The sequence below is a fragment of the Vanellus vanellus genome (genome assembly GCF_965231255.1).
Source record: "Vanellus vanellus genome assembly, chromosome: 4".
NCBI lineage: Eukaryota > Metazoa > Chordata > Aves > Charadriiformes > Charadriidae > Vanellus > Vanellus vanellus.
Window position 1 is genome coordinate 45,213,025 of NC_138909.1, and position 24,335 is coordinate 45,237,359.

Below are 24,335 nucleotides of genomic sequence, written 5' to 3' on the forward strand. Positions count from 1 at the left end.
CTGGAGGGTGCCCAGTGCAGAGACGAAGGCTATGGTCCAGGGGCTGGTGTCAGTGGGGACGTAAGGGTTTGAGCATGAGGGAACAGAAGCCTACTGAGACCTGGGCAGTGCCCAGCCTGCCCTTGGGGAGGGATGCAATGCTGTCCTGTGAGGCTGTTTTTTCTTCCCCAGTGCATGACTGATCCATGCTGCACAGGGGTCTGATGTGAGCCCTGCCCTGGCTGGAGGAGGCACCTTGGGAGGTTTACTAGGAAAAACATCATTAGGGGATGAGATTGGTTCTTTTGTCCCCTGGCTGATGGAAAAAAAAAGAGAAACTCCCCTTTCTTTAAAACTTGTTCAGACTTCATTAGCTCAGACAAAAATATACAGATGTTGGGTGAGTGCTGCTAGTACAGACCAAGCCTCACTCTCCCTCCCATCCCTGTCATACCGCATCCGCGTCATGCTGCATGCCTCTAAATCAGCAGCACAAATTACCGGTGGCATCGTATGCAGCTTTAAAATGTTTCTCGGGGAAGTGCTGGCCTGCTCTGGGCCATCACCTCCATCCCAGAAAGTCACTACAAAGGGTGCTCGGTTGCCAAGCTCAAGGTTCCCACTGTGGGCGCTGGTGTTTGCCCTTCAGCCATGTGCTGGCAGCAGCAGAAAGATCTCCCATTGCTGAATCCGGCAAGGCTGGGTGGTGGGGTCTCTGGAGCATGTTGGGACCCTTTCCTCAAACCTGGTCCCTTGGGCAATCTCCTGGGATCCACTGAGTCCTTGATCCGGCGCAGCCTCCCGCTGCTACCAGAAGGTCCAGGGGGGCTGCATCATTTCGTACGTGGGGATGCTGGTAACATTGACGGGAATGGAGATGACGGCCCAGGGGAGCCCATGCTGCTCCAGGGACCGTCTGATCATGTACCTGGAAGGATAAAGAGGTGACAGGCGTGCCTGAGTTGGGAGAGTTGGAGCTCAGGTGTGAGCAGAAACCACAAACCATCCCAAAGAGAAATTCTGCAGATTAATTCTGACTAAATCCACTAAAAATCTGGCTCACCAAGCCCAGGTGGGACACGCTGATCACTGGGACCTCCCTGATTTGTGGGGACAAGGCTGTTGATCGGCCCTTCCCATGAGATGTTCCACACTTGGGAAGATGACATGTCTCTTGGCCAAGGCACCTACCCGTCCCTGCCCAGCAGGAAGAGTGCGGGGATGTCGGCTGTCCGCCTGGTGCTGTCCTGGATCATCTCGATATAGAAGCTGTCATTATCGTAGGCGTTATCTGCGATGATCACCGCTCGGCCACCATGCTCCTGGATCACACGTGTCTTCGACAGGAACGAGCAACCCCTGGGGCAGACAGTGATGAACCTTTGGTGGCCGCAGGTGGATGCTTGGCAGGTATGAAACCTGCAAGTGCCAGAGCTTGCCTGGAGATGCCCAAAATGGGGACTGTCTCCCTGGCCCCACACCTCCCCCAAACCCTGCTCCTCTTTGAATCTGTATTTTAGGCACAGACTGCCCACACTCGGCCATTTTCTCCTAAGGAAAAAGAAAATAAAATAGAGTTTTTTCCACCTTAGGGCAGGCTGTTTTCTAAGAGACAAAACATGAAACGCTCTGGGGTAGGAGCACCCTCACATTTTCCTTGTACACCCACACAGGGTAAGTCATGGAAGAAGCTGTAGGTGATGGTAAGATGTGGCCACAGCACTGTCACCCTCTGTGCTGTGGGCAGCTCCTCTCCTGCCCGAGGGTCCCCCCCAACAGCTCCCACGACACCAGACATACCCCCTCTCCACCAAGGCGATCTGGTCCTGGATGAAGACGCCATTATTCAGCTCTCCGCAGGCTTCGGGGGGATCTGCTGGGACCAGGTGGATCTGGTCGTACCTTGTGTTCTCCGAGGAGACAGGCAAGGATGAGCAAAGTGGATATCGGGGCTGCTTCCCGTCCCCTGCCCCACCGCGGCCGTCCCTGCTGTGCCCTGCTCATCCCTGTGTGGGGTGTGCTTTTGGGGAGATTTAGGGAGCTCAGGTGCAGGGATGCTGGTTGCCCCTTTCCAGCCCCTGCAAAGCCATCCCAACCTCACTCAACAACTTGCCTAGATCTTGCTGTCACTGCAGAGAGGGCAAACTGAGGCACGGCACCATTCATACATACTAGTGCTCCTGGGGAATGTGTGCAGAGCCAGAAAGTGTCTTTTCCTCTGGTCCTCAATGTCCCATGTGCTTCCTAGCAGGTCTGCTCCTGCACCCCCATCCTGACTCTGGTTTTATTCAGGGAAAGATCTTACACCTGCAGACCAGTTGGTTTAACTCTGCCATTCCCCATGGGAGCCTGAGGAGCCCTCCTGGGACATGGCTGTGCCTGTCTCCCCCCTCGGAGGAGGAAAGAGTGGGGCATGTGCTCCCTGAACACATGTGGGGCCAAACTCCCCCTCCAAAAGTCTGCTGAGGCTGAATGCAGGGATCACTGTGTGCCTCCTTCCTATGGGAAGGCTCACAAAAAAGCAATTATCTCCACTTTTATAAAAGGCTTCAAATTACTGGGCACTGCAATAGAGAAATATTATGAAGGGAGGGGGACCCAAGACAAATTCAGTTCTTAATACTTACAAACACACCACCAAAATCCTTGGCTGGAGTGGCGGTGAAGATGTAGCGGATGTCTCCAGGGCTCAGCACTTGGAAATACAAGTATTCATGGATGCGTAAACCTGGGTGTGCATGGAAAGAGGTGAGAGGCTGAGAAAACAAATGGGAAAATTCCCGAAACAAGGGAAAATACCCAACTACTGCTCCCTGAACTGCACCATGCTGAAGGGAACACATCCTTTGGCAATGCCAACTCCCGGCTGGGCCCCGGGGTCGAGGACCCAAAATGCCAGGTTCAGCCTGGGGTGCTGCAAGGGGAGATGCACCAGCACCCAGGAGCACAGAGGAGATGGTGGAAAGGCACTGGGACTGGGGTGCACGAGGGGAAGGGGAAAACGCAGCCAGACCACAGAGGGGATAGGGGTGACACGCACCCAGATCAAGCTGCACAGAGGGGAAATGCAGTTGGACCGAGGCACCTTGAGAAGAAATGCACCCGGGATGGGGCTAGGGTGCGCCAAGGAGAAATGCAGCCGGACTGGGGTGTTGGAGGAGGGAAGTGCAATGGAGCTGGGGTGCATGGAGGGGAAATGCACGCAGATTGGGGTGCAGGAGGGGAAGTGCAATGGAGCTGGAGTGCAGCGAAGGGAAATGCACCCAGACTGGGGTGCAGGAGGCAAAACGCACCTGGATCGCGGTGCATGGAGGCGAAATGCACCCAGATTGGGGGGCAGGAGAGGAAATGAACCCGGAACGAGGTGCTGGATGGGGAAATGCAATCAGGTCGGGGTGCACGGAGGGGAAATGCACCGGGATCGGGGTGCCCCGAGGGGAAACGCCGCCGGATTGGGGTGCAGGAAGGGACATGCACCGGGCCCAGGTGCACGGAGAAGTGCACCGGGATCGGGGTGCACCGAGGGGAAACGCAGCCGGGCCGGGGTGCATGGAGGGGAAAGGCATGCGGGCGGGGCGGGGCGCCGGGGCCGGGCGGGCCGCTCGCACTCACCGCGGGCCGGGCAGGAGCAGAGGCAGAGGCAGAGCCAGAGCGAGCGGCGGAGCATGGCTGCGCCCGGCGCCGCCAGCCGCCCCGCCCCGCCCGCCCCCTCCCCTACTCCCATTGGCGGCCCCCACGGCCTGCACCTTCCTATTGGCCGGCGCCGCCATCAATCTCCTGAGAGACCTAGGCGGGCAGGCGCCGAGGCCTGTGAGGTATCGGGCCGCAGCTGCGCCTTTCGGTCTCTGTCAGCCCGGTGTCCGTTTCCGGGGCGGCGCGGTTTTTGTGTCCCCTCACCGCCCCTGCCAAATAAAGCTCCCTCCACCAGCCCTGCTCGCTCCGGGCCGTGTGCTCGCTACCTCCCCTGGCAAATAGTGAGCCGCCCTCACTGACTTTCTATGGCTGTTCGGGAATGAGGGGCACCTCGCTGGGGGCCGCTCTGCTCGCCCGTACCATAGAGCGCGGCCGGAAGCGGTCGCCTAGCAACGCGCGCTTCCCCTCCCGCCCCGAGGAAGCTTCTCGGCGGCGCGCGGTGTATTGTGGGGTGGAGTTTGTCTGAGGCGGGGGTAGCAGTAGCGAGGAGTGCCGCCGGGATGATGGTGAGTGCTATCCGCCGCCATCCTCGCCGCCGCCGCACCCCGTTGCCCTGGCAGCGGCCTGCTCGGCCTCCGCCGCTCTCCAAGAGCCGTGTTTGGCGGGGTTGTGGCGGCACCGGTGCGCGTTCGGGCCGGCGGGGGGCGTGGGGCGTGGGGGGAGCGGGTATGGCGGAGGCCGCCGTGCCGCAAAGGCCTGCCGCTACCCGGGGCGAGAGGGGACAAGTCAGGTCCTGGTTCCCGCCGGGCTCCCGAGCCGGCCGGGAGGGGCTGGGTGGGAGCCGTGCGTGCTGGGAGTTGTAGTTGTGCAGCCCGGTGCGCGGGGCTGCCGGCGACCCGGTCCCCCTCCCGCCCCGGCCGTATGGCTGCGTCCCCCCCAGCCGCGCGGCCCGGGTCTTCCCCCGGCTGCAGGTCCCCTTCGACTCCGGCCCTCCCCAGCTCTGAGGCCCGTTGCTGTTGCTCAGGAGCAGGCAGGCCGCCGCACAAGGGCAGTGTGTTTGATTTTCTCGAGGATACAAGGGTTTCTTTTGCGTTGAGATCTCTGCTGTGGGGGTGTGTGGAAGAACTCGGTACGTTTTCTTCCACAAGTTCTTTAGAGAACTTAGGGAGGCCTGACTATGAAACTTCTATGCACATATCAGAGCCTCAGTCCTAGCCTTGTCACTCTTTAGCGCAACAGTCATAGTATAATTTTGCTCTCTGCCCGCAGGTGGCTGTTTAAAACTGGGTGCCTCACAAACTTTGGCTGTGTTTGGACTTTGTTTGAGCTTTGCCTGTAAGGCACGTTTTCTTTCTGACAAGGGCTGGTGCACTCTCAGAGCAGTGAGAAGCCCTTGTCTGCTGTGGCCTCTGTTATCTAAGCTGTCTTCAGCACAGTTTGCTGTCAGGCAGGTGTAATCACTTAAACTGTGTTCATCTACCACATCCTTCGTGTGAAAGCATCTTTCAGCAGTTGCTATCCTTGAGGCAGCTTGGACTCTGATTTGATGTGTGATGGGTAAAAGGCTGTTGTGCTTGACCATCTTGCTGGCACTACAATAAAAAAATCAGTGATCCGGTTGCAGCATTAATGCAGTTCCCTACTGTCTCAGTAATTACTGCATGTACTGTCTGCTCCAGTCTAACATCAAAATCAGAACTTCGCTGAGCTATGCTGTGTGGAAGAAGCCCACTTATTTTGGGGACAGTTATGGTATGGTACCAGAGCGTATACTGGAGACAGTTGAGTGAATATCAGTTATGCTGGGAGCAGTGGGAGATGGAAAGCAGTTAGATTGTGTGAAGGCAGAGGAATTTTAAGGAGGCTGTAGGTTTTGGTCTTGGGCTTTCTATGTGATCGTCGCATGCTGGGCTATGTGAGGAGTTAGCTCCAGGTTGTCTGCAGGCTATTGGGATTGGAGTAATGGCTCTGCTGTGGGTTCTCTCTTCAGCCGACACCAGTTATCCTGCTGAAGGAGGGGACAGACACCTCACAGGGGATCCCCCAGCTTGTCAGCAACATCAATGCCTGCCAGGTTATCGCAGAAGCTGTGCGCACTACCCTGGGACCTCGGGGCATGGACAAGCTCATTGTGGATGACCGGGGTAAGCACTGGGCAGTGGTCTTCCACAGCCATGTAGAAAATTCACTCAGAAATAATCTCCAAGCGCAGTGCATGCTGGCAGTGTGCATATTTACTCATACCTTCATATTGGTTAAAACCAGCATTTGCATATATGCAGACTTCAAATTCCTCACCCCATACTAATCTCAGCTTTCCCAGTAGAGTTTCAGTTTCTGTATCAATGTTCAGTTTAACACCTTGACTCTGGCCTCCACTGTTGAAGAGAAGATAATTGTCAGACCTGCCTGAGGAACTACCTGTTTGCTGCCTATTAGCCTGAGTTAAGGCAGCTGTCGTCTTTGTGAGATTATATAGATCCAGGGTTAGTGGGACTGGATATGAGAAGGTCCATACCCGAAAGGAGAAACGGTGTATCTTGAACCTGGTCTTCAGCTATCCCTGACCATCTCTCTCTATTTTTTTAAATGAGGCTTGTAATATGTGTGGAGCTACTCAGCACTTGTTGTGGCTCAGTGTGAGGTCAGTGGATGTTACTGGGTTGGTGTGTTTTTTTTTTGTTTTTGTTTTTTTGTTTGTTTGGTTTGGGGTTTTTTTGTTTGTTTTGTTTTGTTTTTTGGCATGTGATTTAGGGATGAGACTCCCCCCCCCCCCCCCCCCCCAAGACTTGTGTGAAGTCACCAGACTAATATAGTGTTTGTTATTCTTTTTATTGGTGTTACTGAAGGGTGAGGTTTAAGGTCTTAAAATTGTCTTTGTTTTTGCAAATAGGAACTGTAATAACTTCTGTTAAATTGGATTTAAATTTACCTAGTGACTACTATGATTTCTAGTCTCTTTCTTCATGTGAGTTTCAGGCTAGAATATCCCCCTCTCCGTGGGGGTGACCCCTTCATTTTTCAGCCAATTTATATTTGTGTATCTGGCTGTAGGAGTGTATTAATATCATGGTGATCACAACTCGAATCACATAGGAGAAATAAAGCAGTTTTACTGAAGAAAAATTACTTTGAAGTGTCAATTTGGGATGAGAGCCTGTGGTTCTTTAGACAGGACAAAATTGACAATGGTGTAGGACCAGGACTTGTTTGGGAAACACTGTAGCATAATACCGGGTTGGGGCCACATTTGACCTGAAAGGTGAATTTGCTGGTCTGAAGTTACTGTTGTATTAACGTCTCTCTGATGAAAAGCTTCCTTGGGTGTTGGGGTGTCCTTTCAGAGTGACTAGGGCTTTACTTGTGGCGGTCAAGCTTGACTTCCTTTTCTACATCAATCCTAGGCAAAGCCACTATCTCTAACGATGGTGCCACCATCCTGAAGCTCCTCGATGTTGTCCATCCGGCTGCGAAGACATTAGTGGATATCGCCAAATCTCAAGATGCAGAGGTAGGAGGGTGGCCTGGCTGCACTCAGGAACATAACACGCAGCAGCAGGCTTGCTCCTGTCGATTGTTGTGTGGACTTTGTGTTACTGGGTGGGAATTGCTCACGGACTGCTGGTATTCATTCTGGTTTCTTTATTGATGCCTTTTTGTTTATGATGACTTACAAATCTCTTAGACAGTTTCAGCCAGAACTGATGGGGAGTTTGGAAATGTCAAAGATACAAAGTTCACATTTCATGAACACAGGTGACTGAGAAATGAGACTTCACCCTCAAACAGGATGTAGTCTGAACCCAGCCCTTCTAAATCACTAAAGAATCCAGCTGCAAATCTGTGAGCACAGAAAATTATGAAACCTGATTTCCTTTGGAAGCCCTTGCATGGTTTTGAAGCTGCTATCACAGTGGCTCTGCAGTATGTGGATGACACAGAGTGTTTCCTCTCTTTGCAGGTTGGTGATGGGACCACGTCCGTAACTCTACTCGCTGCTGAGTTCCTGAAACAAGTGAAGCCCTATGTGGAGGAAGGTCTCCATCCTCAAATCATCATCCGTGCCTTTCGCACAGCAACACAGTTGGTAAGGCAGCGCTGCTTGTAGCTGAGGGAGGGCTTGGCTGCCGCTGCAGACCCGAGGGATGTATTGTATTGATGCTTCACCAGAGCATCTGAGGAGAGCAGTTCTGTGCCAGAGAGGAAAAATAACACACTTCCAGGCAAAAGTCAGTAATGAATGGGCGTGGGGGTGACAGTAGTGATCTCATGATGTCTTACTGCAAACATCAACTGCCTTTTCTGGTGTCAGTGAGCTGTTATTACCAGCTAGTACCTCTTGAGCGCTATTGCTTCCTTTGTTTTTGCTCCAAGGACGAACAAGTGGGAAAATGCATTTCCCATTCTCCTGATCTCCGCTACTCCTTGGTAAACCTTACATGCCATGAAGCACATCAGTCCCATTAACCTGAACCTTCGCTGGAGATTAACTCCCTCAATAGCCCTTTGATTCCACACATCTCTACTGAAAGCAGTGGAGCAGCTCTGAACCTCTTCCCGATCCTCTTATGTTGGTGTGTTTCTTAGAATTACTCTGGTGGAAGGGTGGAATAGCTTAAATGCTTGAAACTTCAGTGATGCTGAAGTAGGGAATAAAAGGTAACTTGAAATACAGAAAGGAAAGTCGGAGATATGATCAGCTTGCGAGCATGAATCATTAATCCAGCTGTTGGCTTGTGTTTTGACAGGCTGTAAACAAGATCAAAGACATCGCTGTTGCAGTGAAGAAGGAAGATAAAGAGTAAGTTTGCCTTAGAGATGACCTGGTTGTGTTAGCTGGTGTGAGGATGTTCCGACTTCTGCTGTGGCTCTGGCTGAGGACTCAAGGTTGCATGAAACAGCTGAGGCCCCACAGTGGGGTTATTCTTGAGCTTTCGGAGTTTCTTGCTCCTCTGGGGCAGATGCCGTGCTCCTACTTGGGCTGCAGCGAAGTATGTAGGTCAGTGTCTTTCTTCCAGTGCACATGGAAGAAGCTAGGTACCAAAATAATTGGCCTGATTTCTTTTTTCCAGTGGTGATGGAGACTCTAAGCTTTTCCTGTAATCAGTGGCAGTCTTAAATGCTCAGCGCTTTTCTGAAAATGAGATCACTTTTTAGCTGTTGTATACATGAAGTTAGATAGCTAATAACAGTAAGGGAATGATCCATTCAACTGAGGTGAGAATACTAGAGTTCATTTTCTCCCTGCTTTTTAAGCTCTTGTCTGCTTGATCTGACATTACTAATACCTGCAGTAAAAGTTCAGGTTGAACTGTGTAACCATCTTAAATAAACCGGAGTGAGTTGTATCCTTTCTGCTGTCCTGTGATGTGAAATACAATAGTTCTCATGGTCAGCAGTAACTTGGGTAACAGAGCCTGCAAGTTGGATCCCAGTTTCCCTGGGTCCATTGTGTCATCCACGCTGTTATGGCATGCATTACCTGAGTTAATACTTTAAAGAACATGCCACCTTTAGAGGGTTTCAGAAACTTCCTACTGCCTTAGGATGAAGGAGAGGATGCTGAGCCCTGGTGTTTTGCTTAGGCCTATGGTGTCTAAAAGCCAACTGACCTGGTCAGTGCTCATCTGATGCTCGGGTTCTAAAAGGGAGAATCATACGTTGACAGTCTGGGCTTTGACATGCGTGCCCTGCTTTCCCTATCGACAGAAAGGGATCTTCGCCGCTATCAGAGTGGATTAATTAATCACACCACATGCAATGTTTAGTGAGCTTGTGAAAAGAATTGGTAAGGGATCAAGACCTTATTTTTTTCTTTCTTTCTTGCAGTGAGCAGAGAAGCCTGCTGGAGAAGTGTGCAGCCACAGCCCTGAGCTCTAAGCTGATCTCCCAAAGCAAGGAGTTTTTTTCCAAGATGGTCGTAGATGCTGTCATGATGTTAGACGACTTGTTACAACTCAAAATGATTGGAATAAAGAAAGTGCAAGGAGGTGCTTTGGAAGTAAGTTCTGTCAGAGTCTGTCCTGAAGGAGACAGCGATCACAGCTCCTTTGATGGGTTGACTGTAGCAGAAATGCAGCCTGGCTTGATAATGCCTGTTCAGGATTTAACAAAGTGAAACAAAGCTGTTGATGTGAGGAAAAATCTTACTGAATAGGGCTGGATTTTTCTGTAGGCAGGAAATGTTTTTTTGAGCCAAATACACTCTTATCATGGCCCTCTGCAGCGAATGTTGTTACTGATAGAAATTCCACTTACATGTCTGCAAATAATGAATATTTTTTTTTTTTGTGGGTAGTCTTTGTTTCTTCTGGAACCAAAAGCCATACAGTCCTGGTTGTAGTTGTATGCATGAGTATTGGGCTAGGAAAAATGCAAAGAAAATGTTGTGAAGAAGCTGATCTAGTGGTGGGCAGAGCAGATAGTCTGTGGTTTGTACCACAATGCTGGAATACGTGTCACATATGAGACTGCACATGGGTGTGTGGTAGGGAGTTGTTGGTGTGTCTGTTCTACGCAAGATACAGGCAGAAGAGAGCACAGGTTTGGCCTGTCGCTTGGGACCCTTGTGATGAAAAGTGAAGCACGCCACAGTCTCTGAATTGTTATTCTGTGGCTGTTACTCTCTGTAAACACTCTGCATGAGCATTTTCATTGAGAAGAGACATAATTATGCCATTATCTTGCCCAGACAACTAATTCAGTGAATTAGGAATGTTTCAGCATCTGTTTTTGTGGTGTCTGGGCCTGCTGGTATTCTGAGGCTTGCAGAAATTGGTCCCCTGGGGAAGATGGTGTCTCCCGTTCTGGATAAAAGTGTCGTTCCTTGCTCTGTATTGTTTGGCCCCTATATTCCACTGTCAGACTCCTTGGAGACCTGTATAAGGATGGGGCAAATAATTTAGCACGCTACTTTTCAGGGTTGGCTTGTGAGAGATTCTGGGTCATCTCACCCTGTCAGCTAAAGCAGAGAAAGTCTGTGCTTGTCCTAGCTTAGGAGGGACAGGGACCCACTGGGCTTTAGTGGCTGGGCAGAGCTGGGTCTGCAGTGCTTGGTTAGATACTCATGGTAGGAGATTTAGATGCTGATATCTCTCCCAGCCATGAAGTCAAGAAGTTCAATTCAGGGGGCAGTGTTGGGCAGGGCAGTCCTGCTGCCAGACAATCCTGGAGGTGGTGATGGAGCTAGGAAAACCAGACCAGGGGAAAACAAACAAACAAACAAACAAAAAAAAACAAACAAAAAACAACAGGTGTGGGGCTGTGGGTGAGAATTATTCGTCTTCAAAGGGTAGAAATGGGAAAGACATCAGAGAGGGAACAGATTGCACCATCCCTTGATCTTCAGATTCTGTACAGCATCTTTCGCTGCAGTGTCTTGAGGGGTAGAAAGGAAGTGATAGAAGCTGGTTTTGTGAACGGAGAGAAGAAAGTATTTGCTGCTTATTTCTCTAAAAGTGGGTTAATCAAAAGAGACAGCTGTTGGTGAGTGCTTTGTAAATGAGGACTCTGAAAGCAGGGAGTCTCCTGTGGGAGTTATTAACCCTGTTGAGAAAACCTTTGGAGGGTGAGCCTAACACATATCCCTGTCTTCAAGGACTCTCAACTGGTGGCTGGAGTTGCCTTTAAGAAGACATTCTCTTATGCTGGGTTTGAAATGCAACCCAAGAAGTATCAGTCTCCCAAGATTGCCTTGCTGAATGTGGAGCTGGAGCTCAAAGCCGAGAAGGACAATGCTGAAGTCAGAGTAAACACTGTGGAGGTAAGAGCCGAAAGGGGAGCCTGTTCCAATTCCTCATGCCCGCAAGATGTGGTGGCTGCTTGAGAGCCAGTGGGATAAATAAGATTGCCTTTTGCACATCCTTTCCCCCCCCCCCCCCCCCGAAGGTATCTGGTGGGTTATGCTGCCTTGTTTGGGAGAAGGGTTTGGCAGACTCTGAATTACAGCCGGTTTAAGGCATGTTTCTGCTCATTCATTGTGCCTCAGCTATGCCATGATAAGTCGTCAGCGGTGTGGTGGCTTCTTTATGCCTAACAAGTGACCTTCCAGGGAAAGCTTATCAAGCAGTGCTTTAAATGCTGGAAAAAGCTTCTGCAAAATTAAGCAAACAAGATAGCCATTTGGACAGTAGTTCTCTTTCCATCTGGTTAAAATAACTTTATGAAGCATGGTCATTCTCTGACACCTTCTTGGAAAGTACCACAATGTTGCATGCATTTGGTTCGTGCATAACTGTGGTACCTAAAGATCTCTAAGTGCTTTGTTTTGGGGGTCTTGGACCCAATGTTCTCGCTAATTGTTTCCTTAAAGTTCCCCTTTCTGCCATGGTGAACATGATGGTCTTTGCTGTTGTAGTCGTCTGCTGTGTGAGGTGTTGCTGTGTGCTGTTGTAAGCTTTCCCAGCTGTCTATGGCTGTATTTCACTGACAGCTAGAGCACAATGGGCTTGTGAAGTCTGGGCATGCTGGTAAAGCATGAGGTTTTTCCTCTGTGGTAGATACTGTAAGTCTCTCTACCCCAACACCCATGCACAGTTCTGTAAACACCTCTCAGACATCAGTATAATCCCTTCTTCCTCCTTGTGCTCACTCTCTTTTGAGCTGTTGCTGCATCTCTGTCAGCTCATCCAGCTTCTTTATCAACTCAGTTCTGCCGCTGGAAGCATTTTTACAGACATGGCTCTTGTCATAAAACAGAGTGACCTAAAATCACCTATGAGTCTTGGAAAGCAGTTGTCTGCTGGGGCTGCACAGAGCAGTGTCACTGCTGCCTTTGTTTTAGATAAGCTCTCCCTTTGCAGGCACTGTGGGTTGGCATTTTCAACTCTTTGTAATGTGAACTCTCTCGTCCCTGCTAGGATTACCAGGCCATTGTGGATGCTGAGTGGAACATCTTGTATGACAAACTAGACAAAATCCACAAGTCGGGAGCCAAAGTCGTCCTGTCCAAACTTCCTATCGGTGATGTGGCTACTCAGTACTTTGCGGATAGAGACATGTTTTGTGCCGGCCGTGTCCCAGAAGAAGATCTCAAGCGAACTATGATGGTGAGCTGCCTTGCTTCAGAATAAAGACTTCAGATTTAGTCTTAACAGCTCCAGGCTGGTCATTCCCAAAACAGGGCAGCAATCAGTGACTGAACACACTTACAAAGATTTAAAATTCAAATCGCATAGTTTTTGCCATTGTGGTTATTTTGTAAAGTTGCCATATACTGACAAAGCTGTTCCTTGACAGAATGAAGAATCACGCACTAATTACATCTGCACTGCTTTTTTTGTTTCTCTGATGTTATTATATATTAGGGTCTGTACATTGCATCGGTAGAGGTTTATTTTCCCTAGTTCTTGCCTCTTCCATCGTGACTGTTTTTTTCCTAAGCTTTCTTTGTTTAGCTGCTGGAATCTAGAGCCTCTGAGTCAGCAGTTTGAAGAAGCTTAATCTTACTTTGCTGTCGAGGATTATTTCTAATGTTGGTAGCCTGCCTAGATGCATGAGATGGGAGGAAAGTAGAAGGTTTTTTTTCCTGGACCTGGCCTGCAGGGTAGTTTTGCATCAGCTAAAAGGCTGAGCTGTCTCTGAAGAGTGGGGACCTGCTGGGTAAATTTGTCTTGTTTGTCAGTGTTGGTAATGCTGCACTTTATCTCCTTTCTGTGCAGGCCTGCGGCGGTTCCATTCAGACTAGTGTCAATGCCCTATCGGATGATGTTCTGGGCAGATGCGAACTCTTTGAGGAGACTCAAATTGGAGGAGAGAGGTAAATACACCAGCTGTGAACCTGTAGTCCTGTGTAAGCACTCTAAGATCAGTTTGAAAGGTTAGGGTCTAAGCGTTTGCAGGTTTGAGCATCTCTCAAGGTGATGGTGTAAAAACAAGATAGCGTTATTGCTGCTTTTAATGACGTTGACGGGAAGGGGGCAGGAGTAAGCTGTCATCTAAATCTTAGCTCCTTTATATACTTTTAAAACTATATATTTATTCCCTGATGCCTTGTAGAAAGCATAGTGATATTCTTTCATTTGTAACTTAGAAGCAACGCATTTTGGGGTCGATTGTGGCACTCAATCTGATATCCCACACTGACTGTTCACTATCAGTGCAAATGAAGCTGGGTACTATATAATAAGGTTCTTCCCATTGCTAGAGGAGAAATCCTCTTTGGGGCTGCCTGCTAACATCTGCTGTGTTCCTGCCAAGTGAAAACGAGAGCACAGGTTTAGTGCAAAGCCCTAGCAACAGGAAGAGAGTGGATTTTCCTGGGTCAGCTTGAATTTCACTTGCGTGTTGCCTGGCTCTGCTCCTTCTTAGATCAAGATCTGATAGGGGCACTGCTTAGGGTGAAACAGCTTCAGTCATGCAACTGGCTTGTAAAGAAATTCTCTGTTCCCATACTGTTGTGTCTGTGTGAAGCTGTACAGCAGCAGTACTTCTCTGTCACCTTAACCCTTCTTGTGTTGTGCTATTGGCAGGTATAACTTCTTCACAGGCTGCCCAAAGGCAAAGACTTGCACAATAATCCTGCGAGGGGGTGCAGAGCAGTTCATGGAAGAGACGGAACGGTCCCTGCACGATGCCATCATGATAGTCAGGAGAGCAATCAAGGTAAGGACCAGTGGAGATACCTCCCTGCTGGATTGGCATTGAGGTTGTTGATCAGACCTGGCACAGCTGTAACTCCTTCTAGAAACCTTTTCACACACCAGCATTTGGCTGAGGTCTCTCGGGAGAGACCGGGAGCTCTCAGCCAGTTGACTGGAGCATGCAGGCGGGTAGCATCTGATTGATTAACTCAGCTGCTCTTCCTTGGCCAAAGCAGCGTTGTCTCTGCAGCGTTGTCTCTACAGCGTTGCCAACTGCTTTTCAAGCACGCATGGTTTTTGCCTTCTCTTTAGTACAGTCATAACTTGTGCTTGTGGGGTTGTGGTGTGTTCTGTAAACACCTCCATCCGAAAGGGAACACAGTCTTCTGGATGCGTTGGGTAGATCTTCAGTAGATTTGAATAGCAGGACTGACTCATGTGCATGTCAGTGCCCGTTAAAGCCACTTGGTCCCTCTCTTGGTGATCAATCTAAGGGGGTAACTGTCCCCTGGCTGTGAAGGTCAGCTGAAAGCACCAAGAGAGAAGTCTGAGTTGTGTGTGGATGTGTGCTCTGCTTGTGGAATTGCTGGTCCTGTGTGATAGATGCTGCCTAACTGCGGGTGTTTCTGGGTTATGCATAATAAGGTGTTAATGTGCTGTTTTCTGGTTAAAAACAGCTTTGAGGCTGAGTGCCCTGCGGGGATGGGAAGAAGCATGTTAAGATTTTTGGAACTGTTTTGCTTTGAGAAAGAATATCCTGGTCTCCCTATTGAAGCAAATAGGGAGGGGAAAAAATAGCAGAACTTGGCTGTGAAGTGCTACTGCAAATACCTTAAATTTTAAATGCTTTACAGAAGTGAGGGAAACTTGCCCAGCACAAGGGGACTGTGGTCTGCCATTTCTCCCTGCTACAGCATCCCCAAACCGCTCCTTTATCTTGTGCACAGCAGGAAAGAACTGCTGGTAGCTGCCACTGGAGGTTCTTGGCCTGTTTCTGAAGCTTCCAGCAAAGCTGGCAGGCACTCCCAGGGATGTCAGCGGCCTGGGCTATAGGTTCCCCTGGGCCTGGCATGTCTGCGTCACCCTGATGTGCAACACCTGCAGGAAAGGAGGCTTTCTAGCTCTCCTCCTTCTTGGAAGCAGTGTGAGAGTTTCCCCTCCTCTTTCAGAATGACTCCGTTGTTGCTGGAGGTGGTGCCATAGAGATGGAGCTTTCCAAATATCTCCGGGACTATTCCAGGACCATTCCAGGCAAGCAGCAGCTGCTGATAGGTGCTTATGCTAAAGCCCTTGAGATCATTCCCCGCCAACTCTGCGACAACGCTGGCTTTGATGCCACCAACATACTGAACAAGCTCCGAGCTAAGCATGCGCAGGTAGGTGCCCACCTTTGAACTGAGGGCTATTAGAGGGAACCATTAGTGTGTGTGGTTTTTCTTTCTTTCTTTTTTTTTTCCTTGAGCCTGATGGATCCGGTGTAACTCAGCTAAGCCCATGTTAGGCTTGCATCCTCTTTGATTAAATGCAGTGTTTTGTTCTCAGATCAAGTGTGGGCTTGGTGCAGGTTTCTATAAAAGGAAATGAGCTGTTTTTCCTTTGATCTCAGCTGTTGAGTGACTTCTAGAGCTGGGAGTTCTGATTTGCTTTTTAAAAATACATCATTTGCCAGGAGGGAGGCTTCTATATTAAATATTAAAGTCATTGGAATATAGAAGCTGGCTGAGCTGTGTGTTTTCCAAAGGAGCTGCAGCCTGGAGGTCCTGACTGCTTGTGATTGTTTCAGATCTTGTGGCGTATATGCATGCAGGCACATGCAGTCTGAATTCAGGCAGTTGGAGGTTGCCCCCTTGACTTCTCTCAGAAGCAGGTGCTGCTCTGTGGGTCACTCCCACCTGATGATGATTGTGAGGTTAGGAGGAATTCCCCAAAATGAGCAGCTGTATCCTGTGCTGCAAAAACTGGGGCTGTGGGTAGGGGAGTGAGACAGCAGTGGAGTGGAAGTCAGACCTGTAAGGCTTCTACAGCTTCTTTCTGAAAAGGAGCACACCTACTCTTTTATGACACTTTGCTAGCACTGTTTGCTGACAACAGGGGCTTTTTTTTTTTTTTTTTTTTATTCCTTTGTTTCTCTCAAATATTCTTCCTTCATACAGCAAGGGCCAGTCTCTGCCTCTCCCTGAACATTTGCATGTGTCTGCTTCCCAGTGCACTGGCTTCAAAGTCCAAACTAGCCCAATAATGACTCTTTTCCCTGTCTTCTCTCCCACCAGGGAGGTATGTGGTATGGCGTGGATGTGAACAACGAGGACATTGCTGATAACTTCGAGGCCTGCGTGTGGGAGCCAGCCATTGTGCGCATGAATGCGCTGACGGCAGCCTCGGAGGCTGCCTGCCTCATCGTCTCTGTGGACGAAACCATCAAGAATCCCCGTTCCACTGTGGACGCTGCGCCCAGTGGACGGGGCCGGGGGCGAGGCAGACCCCACAACCACTGAGACCCCATTCCCCTTCGGCGTTGTGACAGGGGCTGGCGCTCTCCTCCCAACGTGCAAAGTGACAAAGAATTGATTTTTAGCTTAATTAACGGGCCGTTTACCAGATGGTCATTTTGAGGGCTTACGGGCAACCACTGGCCTTGTTTAATTAGAGTCAAATCTTGGCCTCAGCAGTGGCAACCTCCAGTGAGGTGCCCTGCCCCAACGTTTCCTACACAGCACTGATCCCCTTAGGCTCGCCATGTCCGTCTGCTTGGAAGCCGCACTGAGCAGAGCCCTCTTCAATGCTGGCAGGTAGTACAGCGAGTGTTCATATTTATACTCTTCCCCTCCCTCCACCCCTGCCCTGTTTCTGCTGGGGGTTTTGAACCCAGGCTCAAAAACAATAAAAGATGACTTTGTTTCAGTGGCAAATTGGGCTGTTCCTCTGTTTTCTGCTGCTTGCTTCGTTCTGCAGGGTGGTAGCTCATGGTTAGAGTTAAAAGGTTAACCTGTCAAACTTTTTTGCCCCATTTAAAAGCAGGCGCTGCTCTGGGAAGCAGGATTGACTCCTAGCACACCCCAGTTCCTTGTGCTTCCAAGACAGATGGCCTCTGCATGTGTTAGCTCTCTTGGAGCTCTCTATTGCTCAGTGACATTTCTACTTGCTTTTGCTTAATGCGCCATTTACATCTCGCCTTTTGCTTCGTGGGAAGTGGTTCAAGGGCAGGGCTGTGTCCGACATCTCCAGCCCTGGTGATGGGGAGGGGGCGCGTGGGGCTGGTGGTGCTTCAGGTATGGATCCTAGCGCTTGGAGTGTCTCTGGCAGGAAAATTCTTTTGAGGAACGAGGGGAGACTTGGGTCTGGTAGGTTGAAAGTGTTAATGGAAGATGGTGGCATAAATTCGGTATCTCTCCGGTATCGACCTTTGGAGATCTCATTTAATTAGGCAAGTTGATGGTCCCTTACACCACAAAAATGTGTTATTTCTGCCCCATTCACAAAGCGCTGCTATGCAACAGCCAGTACGAGCCCCGTTAGAGGCATAAAGGCATCCAGTACATCCCTTAACGTGACCCTCGTGGCCGTTCCTGTCAGCTGAAGCATGATCAGCAGCATGTGAGTGGTTGTGCTGAAAAGCAAGTGCAGTTGCAGGTTTCATGTAAAACTCTCTTGGCACTTAAACATGAACGTTCCCAAGAGACAGCGCACCAGCTCTGCAGCTGGGGAGGGTCAAAGCGGGACTAGTGGGGTGCAATGGGTTGCCCATTGCAGATGGCAGGTCCGTGTGGCTGAGGGTGTTTCCCCTCCAGCAGCAGCGACTTGGAGGAATGTGTTTCCTCCTGCCTGTCTCATGGATGGCAGCGTGGCTGCATCTCCCTGTGCCTTGGGAAGCTGGGTTTTCAACTCCTCCTGTGGTACTCTCCAACCCGTAAAACTGATTGTGAACTGTGGGGTTGTAATCTGGGAACTGGGAATGTTCCAGCCACCTGGGCTGGCTTCTCCACCAAAAATTAATCTCCCTTTTCCTGTTTCCCCCCCTCAGACTGTTCAGAAATATATATTTTTTTTTTTTTCTCCCAGCAGAGAACTGCGACAAAAATGTTCAAACTCAACTTTTCTTTCTCTGGTTAAGATCAGCCCCATACATTGCCAAGGGAGGTGGGGATGGGAGTCACATCTTTCTCAGCCCCAGTGTGGGGTGTGAGTTCTCCCGCTGCCGCTGGGCTCTCCGGCACCATCTTGTGCTGCCAAATCATAGAATCATAGGGTTGGAAGGGACCTCTGGAGATCATCTAGTCCAACCCCCCTGCCAGAGCAGGGCCACCTTAGAGCAGGTTGCACAGGAACACGTCCAGGTGTGTTTTGAATGTCTCCAGAGTTGGAGACTCCAACCACCTCCCTGGGCAGCCTGTTCCAGTGCTCTGCCACCCTCAAGGTAAAGAAGTTCCTCCTCATGTTTAGGTGGAACTTCTTATACTCAAGTTTGTGCCCGTTACCTCTTGTCCTGTCACTGGGCACCACCAAAAAGAGCCTGGCCCCATCCTCCTGGCACCCACCCTTTAAGTATTTATAAGCATTGATCAGGTCCCCCCTCAACCATCTTTTTTCCAGAATAAAGAGACCCAATTCCCTCAGTCTTTCTTCATAAGAGAGGTGTTCCAGTCCCCTAATCATCTTGGTAGCCCTATGCTGCACCCTCTCCAGCAGTTCCCTGTCCTTCTTGAGTTGGGGAGCCCAGAACTGGACACAGTACTCCAGGTGCGGCCTCACCAAGGCAGAGTAGAGGGGGAGGATGACCTCCCTCGACCTGCTGGCCACACTCTTCTTGATGCACCCTAGCATGCCATTCGCCTTCTTGGCAACAAGGGCACATTGCTGCCTCATGGTCATCCTGTTGTCCACCAGGACTCCCAGGTCTCTTTCTACAAAGCTACTCTCCAGGAGGTCAGCCCCCAACCTGTACTGCTGCATGGGGTTATTCTTCCCCAGGTGCAGCACCCTACACTTGCCGTTATTGAATTTCATAAGATTCCTCTCTGCCCAACTCTCCAGCCTGTCCAGGTCTCTCTGTATGGCGGCACAGCCTTCTGGTGTGTCAGCCACCCCTCCCAGCTTTGTATCATCAGCAAATTTGCTGAGGGTGCACTCTATCCCCTCATCCAAGTCGTTGATGAATATATTGAACAGGACTGGACCCAGTACTGACCCCTGGGGAACACCACTCGTCACTGACCTCCAACTAGGCTCTGCGCCCCTAACCACAGCCCTCTGAGCTCTGTCTTGCAACCAGTTTTCTATCCACCTTACTGTCCATTCATCTAACCCATTCTTCCTAAGCTTCCCTGTGAGGATGCTGTGGGAGACCGTGTCGAACGCCTTGCTGAAGTCAAGGTAGACCACATCTACCGCTCTTCCCTCATCTATCCATCCAGTCATACCATCGTAGAAGGCTATCAGATTAGTCAGGCATGATTTCCCCTTGGTGAATCCATGCTGAGTACTTCTGATAGCCTTCTTTTCCTCCACGTGCCTTGAGATGACACCCAGAACAAGCTGTTCTATCATCTTTCCAGGGATGGAGGTGGGGCTGACCGGCCTGTAGTTCCCCAGGTCCTCCTTCTTGCCCTTTTTAAAGACCAGAGTGACATTGGCTTTCCTCCAGTCCTTAGGCACCTCGCCTGTTCTCCAGGACCTTTCAAAGATGGTGGAGAGTGGCCCAGCAATGACCTCTGCCAGCTCCCTCAGCACTCTCGGGTGCATCCCATCAGGGCCCATGGACTTGTGAATATCTAATTGACCTAACTGGTCCCTCACCTGATCCTCCTCAACCCAGAGGTTGAGCAAATGCTGCTGTTCAGCTGAGGTTGGAAGGAGGCTGCACCCCCCACGTTGTCCCTGTACCTTGCTTTGTCTCTGTACCCCATGGGGCTGAGCTGATGGAAACCATGGGCCCTAAAACACCTGTGTCTGCAGGGAGAGGGAGGTAGGAGGAGGGATGCTTCCAGTTAAGCCCCAAACAGCAACTGGTCTCACTGGTTTGGTGCTCAAGCTGCCCAGCGCTGGCCCGGGTTCAACGTGGCCCTCAGGAGAGTGAAAACCCCGCCTCAATCTCAAGAGTCTTTATTCAACACTGAATCATAAAATAGCTCTTTACACACTTTTTTTTTTTTTTTTTTGTAATTCTTTAAATACACATTGTTTACACTCGGCAAAGTTTCAAAGCAACAACATCAAAGTGCGTCTACAGGTGATAGTACCAACCAAAGTGCTAAAACCACGGTCTCCCGCGGCCCATGGGCAGCAGCCACCCCCTCACCCGCTCTCCCCGGCCGCTGTTGGACCCTGCTGCTGCCAAAACCACCCAGAGCCTCCCCCTGACAACCCCCCCTTCCATCTTGGACTTCACCCCAATCTTGGCTGCATCCCCATCCCCACCTCTTCCCCTCCCCTCCCTCCTCCAGGGCAGCATCCTCTGGCAGATTTAGCATCGAGGACCTGGTTTAGCATCAAGGGACCACTGGGTAGGGGGAAGAAAGGTCGTTTGGTTCTCCAGACACTGGCACATTGCTGCAAAAGACTAAAATAGACCTAAATTTATATAGATTTAAAAAAATAACTCAGGAGGCAAACTTGCTACCTTTCGGGAGGGAGGAGGTCACTGTACAGGGCCCCTCGGAAATTGCTTACCAGGGGCTGAACTTGCACCGCCATGAAGTGCTTTAGGAAAATGATTGCAATTCCTGTATATATATATTTTTTTTTTTTTCCTCCCTGTGGGGAGCTCATCTCTGATTATCTCTAAGCAAGTGTACGTTACCGCGCTCGCTTCCCAAAAGCCGTCCTGCCCTCCCGCACCATTGCACCCGCTTGTCCCCGGCCCCAGCCCACCTCACCCCCCACCCCTCCCCGAGGGCTCAATCCCGAGGCTGGATCAGAAAAATCCCATTTTTCCCTGCTTTCGGGCAGTTTCCCTCCCCTCCTTGCTGCTGCACACCAGGTAAGGATTTGCAGCAGCTTTTCCTCGGGGCAGGAGGGACAGTTTCACCCATCGTGGGGGGTTATTTTCCCTCCCACCAATAGGGAAAGTTGTGTGTCGCCACTGCTCACCTTTGTAACAATACCCTGCGGTGCTTTGGTCGCAACAAACCGTCTCCGGTTGCTAAAATCTCCCTGCTCCCTCTTTTGGTTTTTTTTTTTTTTTTTTCCTTTTTTTTTTTTTTTTAAGCATTTTGTCGTTTGGCACTGATTCCCAAATGCTTTCATTCCACCCGGACCTGCAGGTTTTCAACCCAAAACTATGAGCTGAAGCGATGCGCCCACTCCTGGGGCGGGCTCCTCTAAGAGCTGAGAGAAAATATCGTTCAACTGCTTTAAGAGCCTTTATCAACACTTTTCATGGTTTTTGTTGTTGTTGTTGTTCTGTTTTAGCCGATTTCGGAGCTTTTTGAAGGATCCAGGCAAGCTGTCCACCACCTGTCTGTGGCTGTCCCTTGGGTGGCAGCTGAGACCGTGACACACGGAGAGAGGTGGGATTTTATTTTTCTTTTGCTTTCTTTGCTTGATGAAGAGGTTGAAAAACCTCCTCAGACAGAGTCAACCTGGGGGGGGTCCCTCTTTTCCTAGAGATTTTACACCCCTGGACCCCCCCCAAACTGTGGCACGGGGATGAAGTCAGGAGGAGGCAGCTAGTCCCTGGAACATTCCTGACTTCTGGGGGCTCAGAGCAATGGATGACGAGCAAAATCCAACACACAAGGGAGACAGAAAAACATGGATTTGGGATAAATTTGACCCCCGAGCTGGCTTTGCTGGTGGTGGTCCTCTTGAGATCCCTGACCGACACCCAAATTCAAGAGAAGAGGAATGTCGCAAGCGTTGGCCACAGGGAAACTTTGGGCAAACTCTCTAGAAAAGGAATAAATTCCGCCCAAAACTGGTTCTGCGGGAACCAAGCCTGGGCAGGAACCAGCAGCACCATCCCTCCAGCTCCTGACAGATCTGGCCATCACCATGACCCCATGTGAAAGCTGCTCACCGCTGATGCTCCACCTGGGACAGGTGGCTGTGCCCTAGCTTTTGCTGGGGATTGTCATCGCAGAGCCCCTCTGGGGCTTCTCTAAGGTCTTGTATGGGGTTGAGCTCACACTGCAGCTGTCCCTTCCCTATCAGCACCCGAATACGCTGTGTGATTTCAAGGCTTTCCCAGGGAATTCAATATTTCTGTGTGTCTCCATCATTTCCAGAGGAAATGGAATTGAAACCCCATGGCCCATGTGGTAAGTCCTATGGCCGTGGGCGATGCTGCCCCAGCATCCCGTAGGGATGGGGGTGGGCAATGGGGGTTTGTGGGGGAGCCAACAGGGCCATGTACCAGTGGGATGGAGAGGAAAAGCAGCAGGGAAACCATCAATATGACATTTCAGCAGAAGAAATATGGAGCTGTTAATGAGCTCGTTGTCATTAACAACCTGGGCAATTAGGAGCTACCAGGAGGGCCAGGGAGACACAGGACTCTCATTACCGCTAAGACTGCGCCAGTCACCTTCATCCTTAGCCGAGGAGGAGGAGGAGGAGGACGGGACCCATCCAAGCCCAGGCATCAATCAAAATGGGGAAAATCCCCTACTTTACATCTTCCAATCCTTGAACGTGCTCAAGGTCTTGTGTCATTGCAGGATTTTTGTAAGAAACGTGGGTTTGCTAAGCCAGAAGTGGACTTTTTGGGAATGCCCCAAGGGGAGGCAGATGGTTTGGTCTGGTCTCGGCAATACACTGAAGCACCAAATTTGGGTGAGGTTTTCCTGCCACAACTTACAAAACCTTCACAGCAGTGGGGAGACGGGGGCGTCACACACCTACCTAGGCCCCACACCACCATGGCCACCAGCAGACACGGCCACCGATGGCACCAGCAGCCGCACTGGTCTCACTGGCGAGCATAGAAGGTTTCTCCAAGAGTCCTCAACATCTCCTCCTGCATTCCATCACCCTGTCTTTGCCTTCCCCATGACCCGAAGGAGCCAGGTGAGGGGCTGGGCGTGGGCTAGCAGCAAACCCAGAGCAGCCACCTTCAGTCTTCGGACACGACTCTCCAACACGATAGTCTTTAAGCATAGAGTGTATAAACATGCTGAGTATATAATTTTCCTTTAAAATCTTTTTTTTTCTTTCTCCTTCTTTTCTTTATAGAAATAAATACTTACTTTGTTTTATTTTTAAGGAATTTCGCAAGTCTCTGCACCAGTTCAAACGGTGACATCTCCACTGGGACCATGCTCGTGGGATGGCGTCTGGGTGGTTCCCGGGGGGTTTTAGCTTTGCTGGGTGTTTTTTTTGCTGGTCGGGGCATCCCTTGCTCCTCTTGCCCCTGGATTATGCATGTCCCAGCCTCCCCGGGATGGAGGTAAACCCACAGCGGGCACGGCGAAGAGCTTGTCCCTGGTGCCAGGAAGTTTGTCCAATGCTGCCCATAGGGGCATGGTGGGACGTGGTAGTTTCTCGCAGGCATCTTTTTGGGCTCCCACAATTTGTGCATACAGGGAACAGCCTTCTCCTGGAAAGCTGCAGTCAACGGGGGAACGGAGGTGCTTCAAATGGGGGGTTATGGCCAAAAACCCCTACCCTGTTTCAGAGGAGACAGCGTAGATAGGATGAAGGGTGGATGAAATGGTCTCCTGAGGTGCTTTCTGGGGCTGGAGACTCAGAAGCTGCCTTCAGCCCACCACCAGCTTCAGTGATTTGGAACAGATTTTATTTTCTATCGGGGTCCCCTGGGCTGTCAGCATGCTGGGAGCCTTTGGCTGAGGTCTGCAGCTCTTGTGATGTGGATGAGGAAGGTCGTACCAGGATGGGTCTGCAGACTTCTCCCTCCCAGGGGGATGTTCCATGGCAGCCTATCACCTCAGGAGGGCTGGAGGAAGGAGAGACGCCCTAGGAAGGGATGTCTCCTTGCAGCCATGCTGGCCAACAGACAGTGAAACCTCCAATGATGGCCCAGAGGAGACGACAAACTTGCAAAATCTGCTTTTCCCAGTCGGCTCCTCTTAGCTTGGTGTGTTGGGTCCAAGCACACCTGGTTGGGGCTTGGGGCGGCATTGGGCTGTGGTTAAGGCCAGTGTGTCCCTGCTGCTGGCAGTGCTGTGATGGGTGTCCCCCATGGTGTGG

General features: G+C 50.5%; 2 protein-coding genes across 2 annotated transcripts; one reads left to right on the forward strand and one right to left on the reverse strand.

Annotated features, from left to right (window-relative positions):
- Positions 1-329: 329 nt before the first annotated feature.
- On the reverse strand, positions 330-3,657 carry PRADC1 (protease associated domain containing 1). Its single transcript, XM_082482933.1, has 5 exons — positions 3,592-3,657; positions 2,607-2,707; positions 1,780-1,889; positions 1,171-1,338; positions 330-907 (listed from the first exon to the last, which is right to left on the reverse strand). The coding sequence occupies exons 1-5, from the start codon at positions 3,644-3,646 to the stop codon at positions 787-789; spliced, it is 555 nt and encodes a 184-aa protein (XP_082339059.1). The 5' UTR covers positions 3,647-3,657; the 3' UTR covers positions 330-786.
- A 435-nt stretch (positions 3,658-4,092) lies between these two features.
- Positions 4,093-17,095, forward strand: CCT7 (chaperonin containing TCP1 subunit 7). The gene is made up of 12 exons (XM_082482172.1): positions 4,093-4,178; positions 5,603-5,756; positions 7,017-7,123; positions 7,574-7,699; positions 8,361-8,413; positions 9,442-9,613; positions 11,210-11,374; positions 12,471-12,659; positions 13,272-13,369; positions 14,082-14,214; positions 15,362-15,568; positions 16,463-17,095. Exons 1-12 carry the CDS (start codon positions 4,173-4,175, stop codon positions 16,685-16,687), a joined length of 1,635 nt encoding a protein of 544 aa, XP_082338298.1. The 5' UTR covers positions 4,093-4,172; the 3' UTR covers positions 16,688-17,095.
- The last annotated feature ends 7,240 nt before the right edge of the window (positions 17,096-24,335 follow it).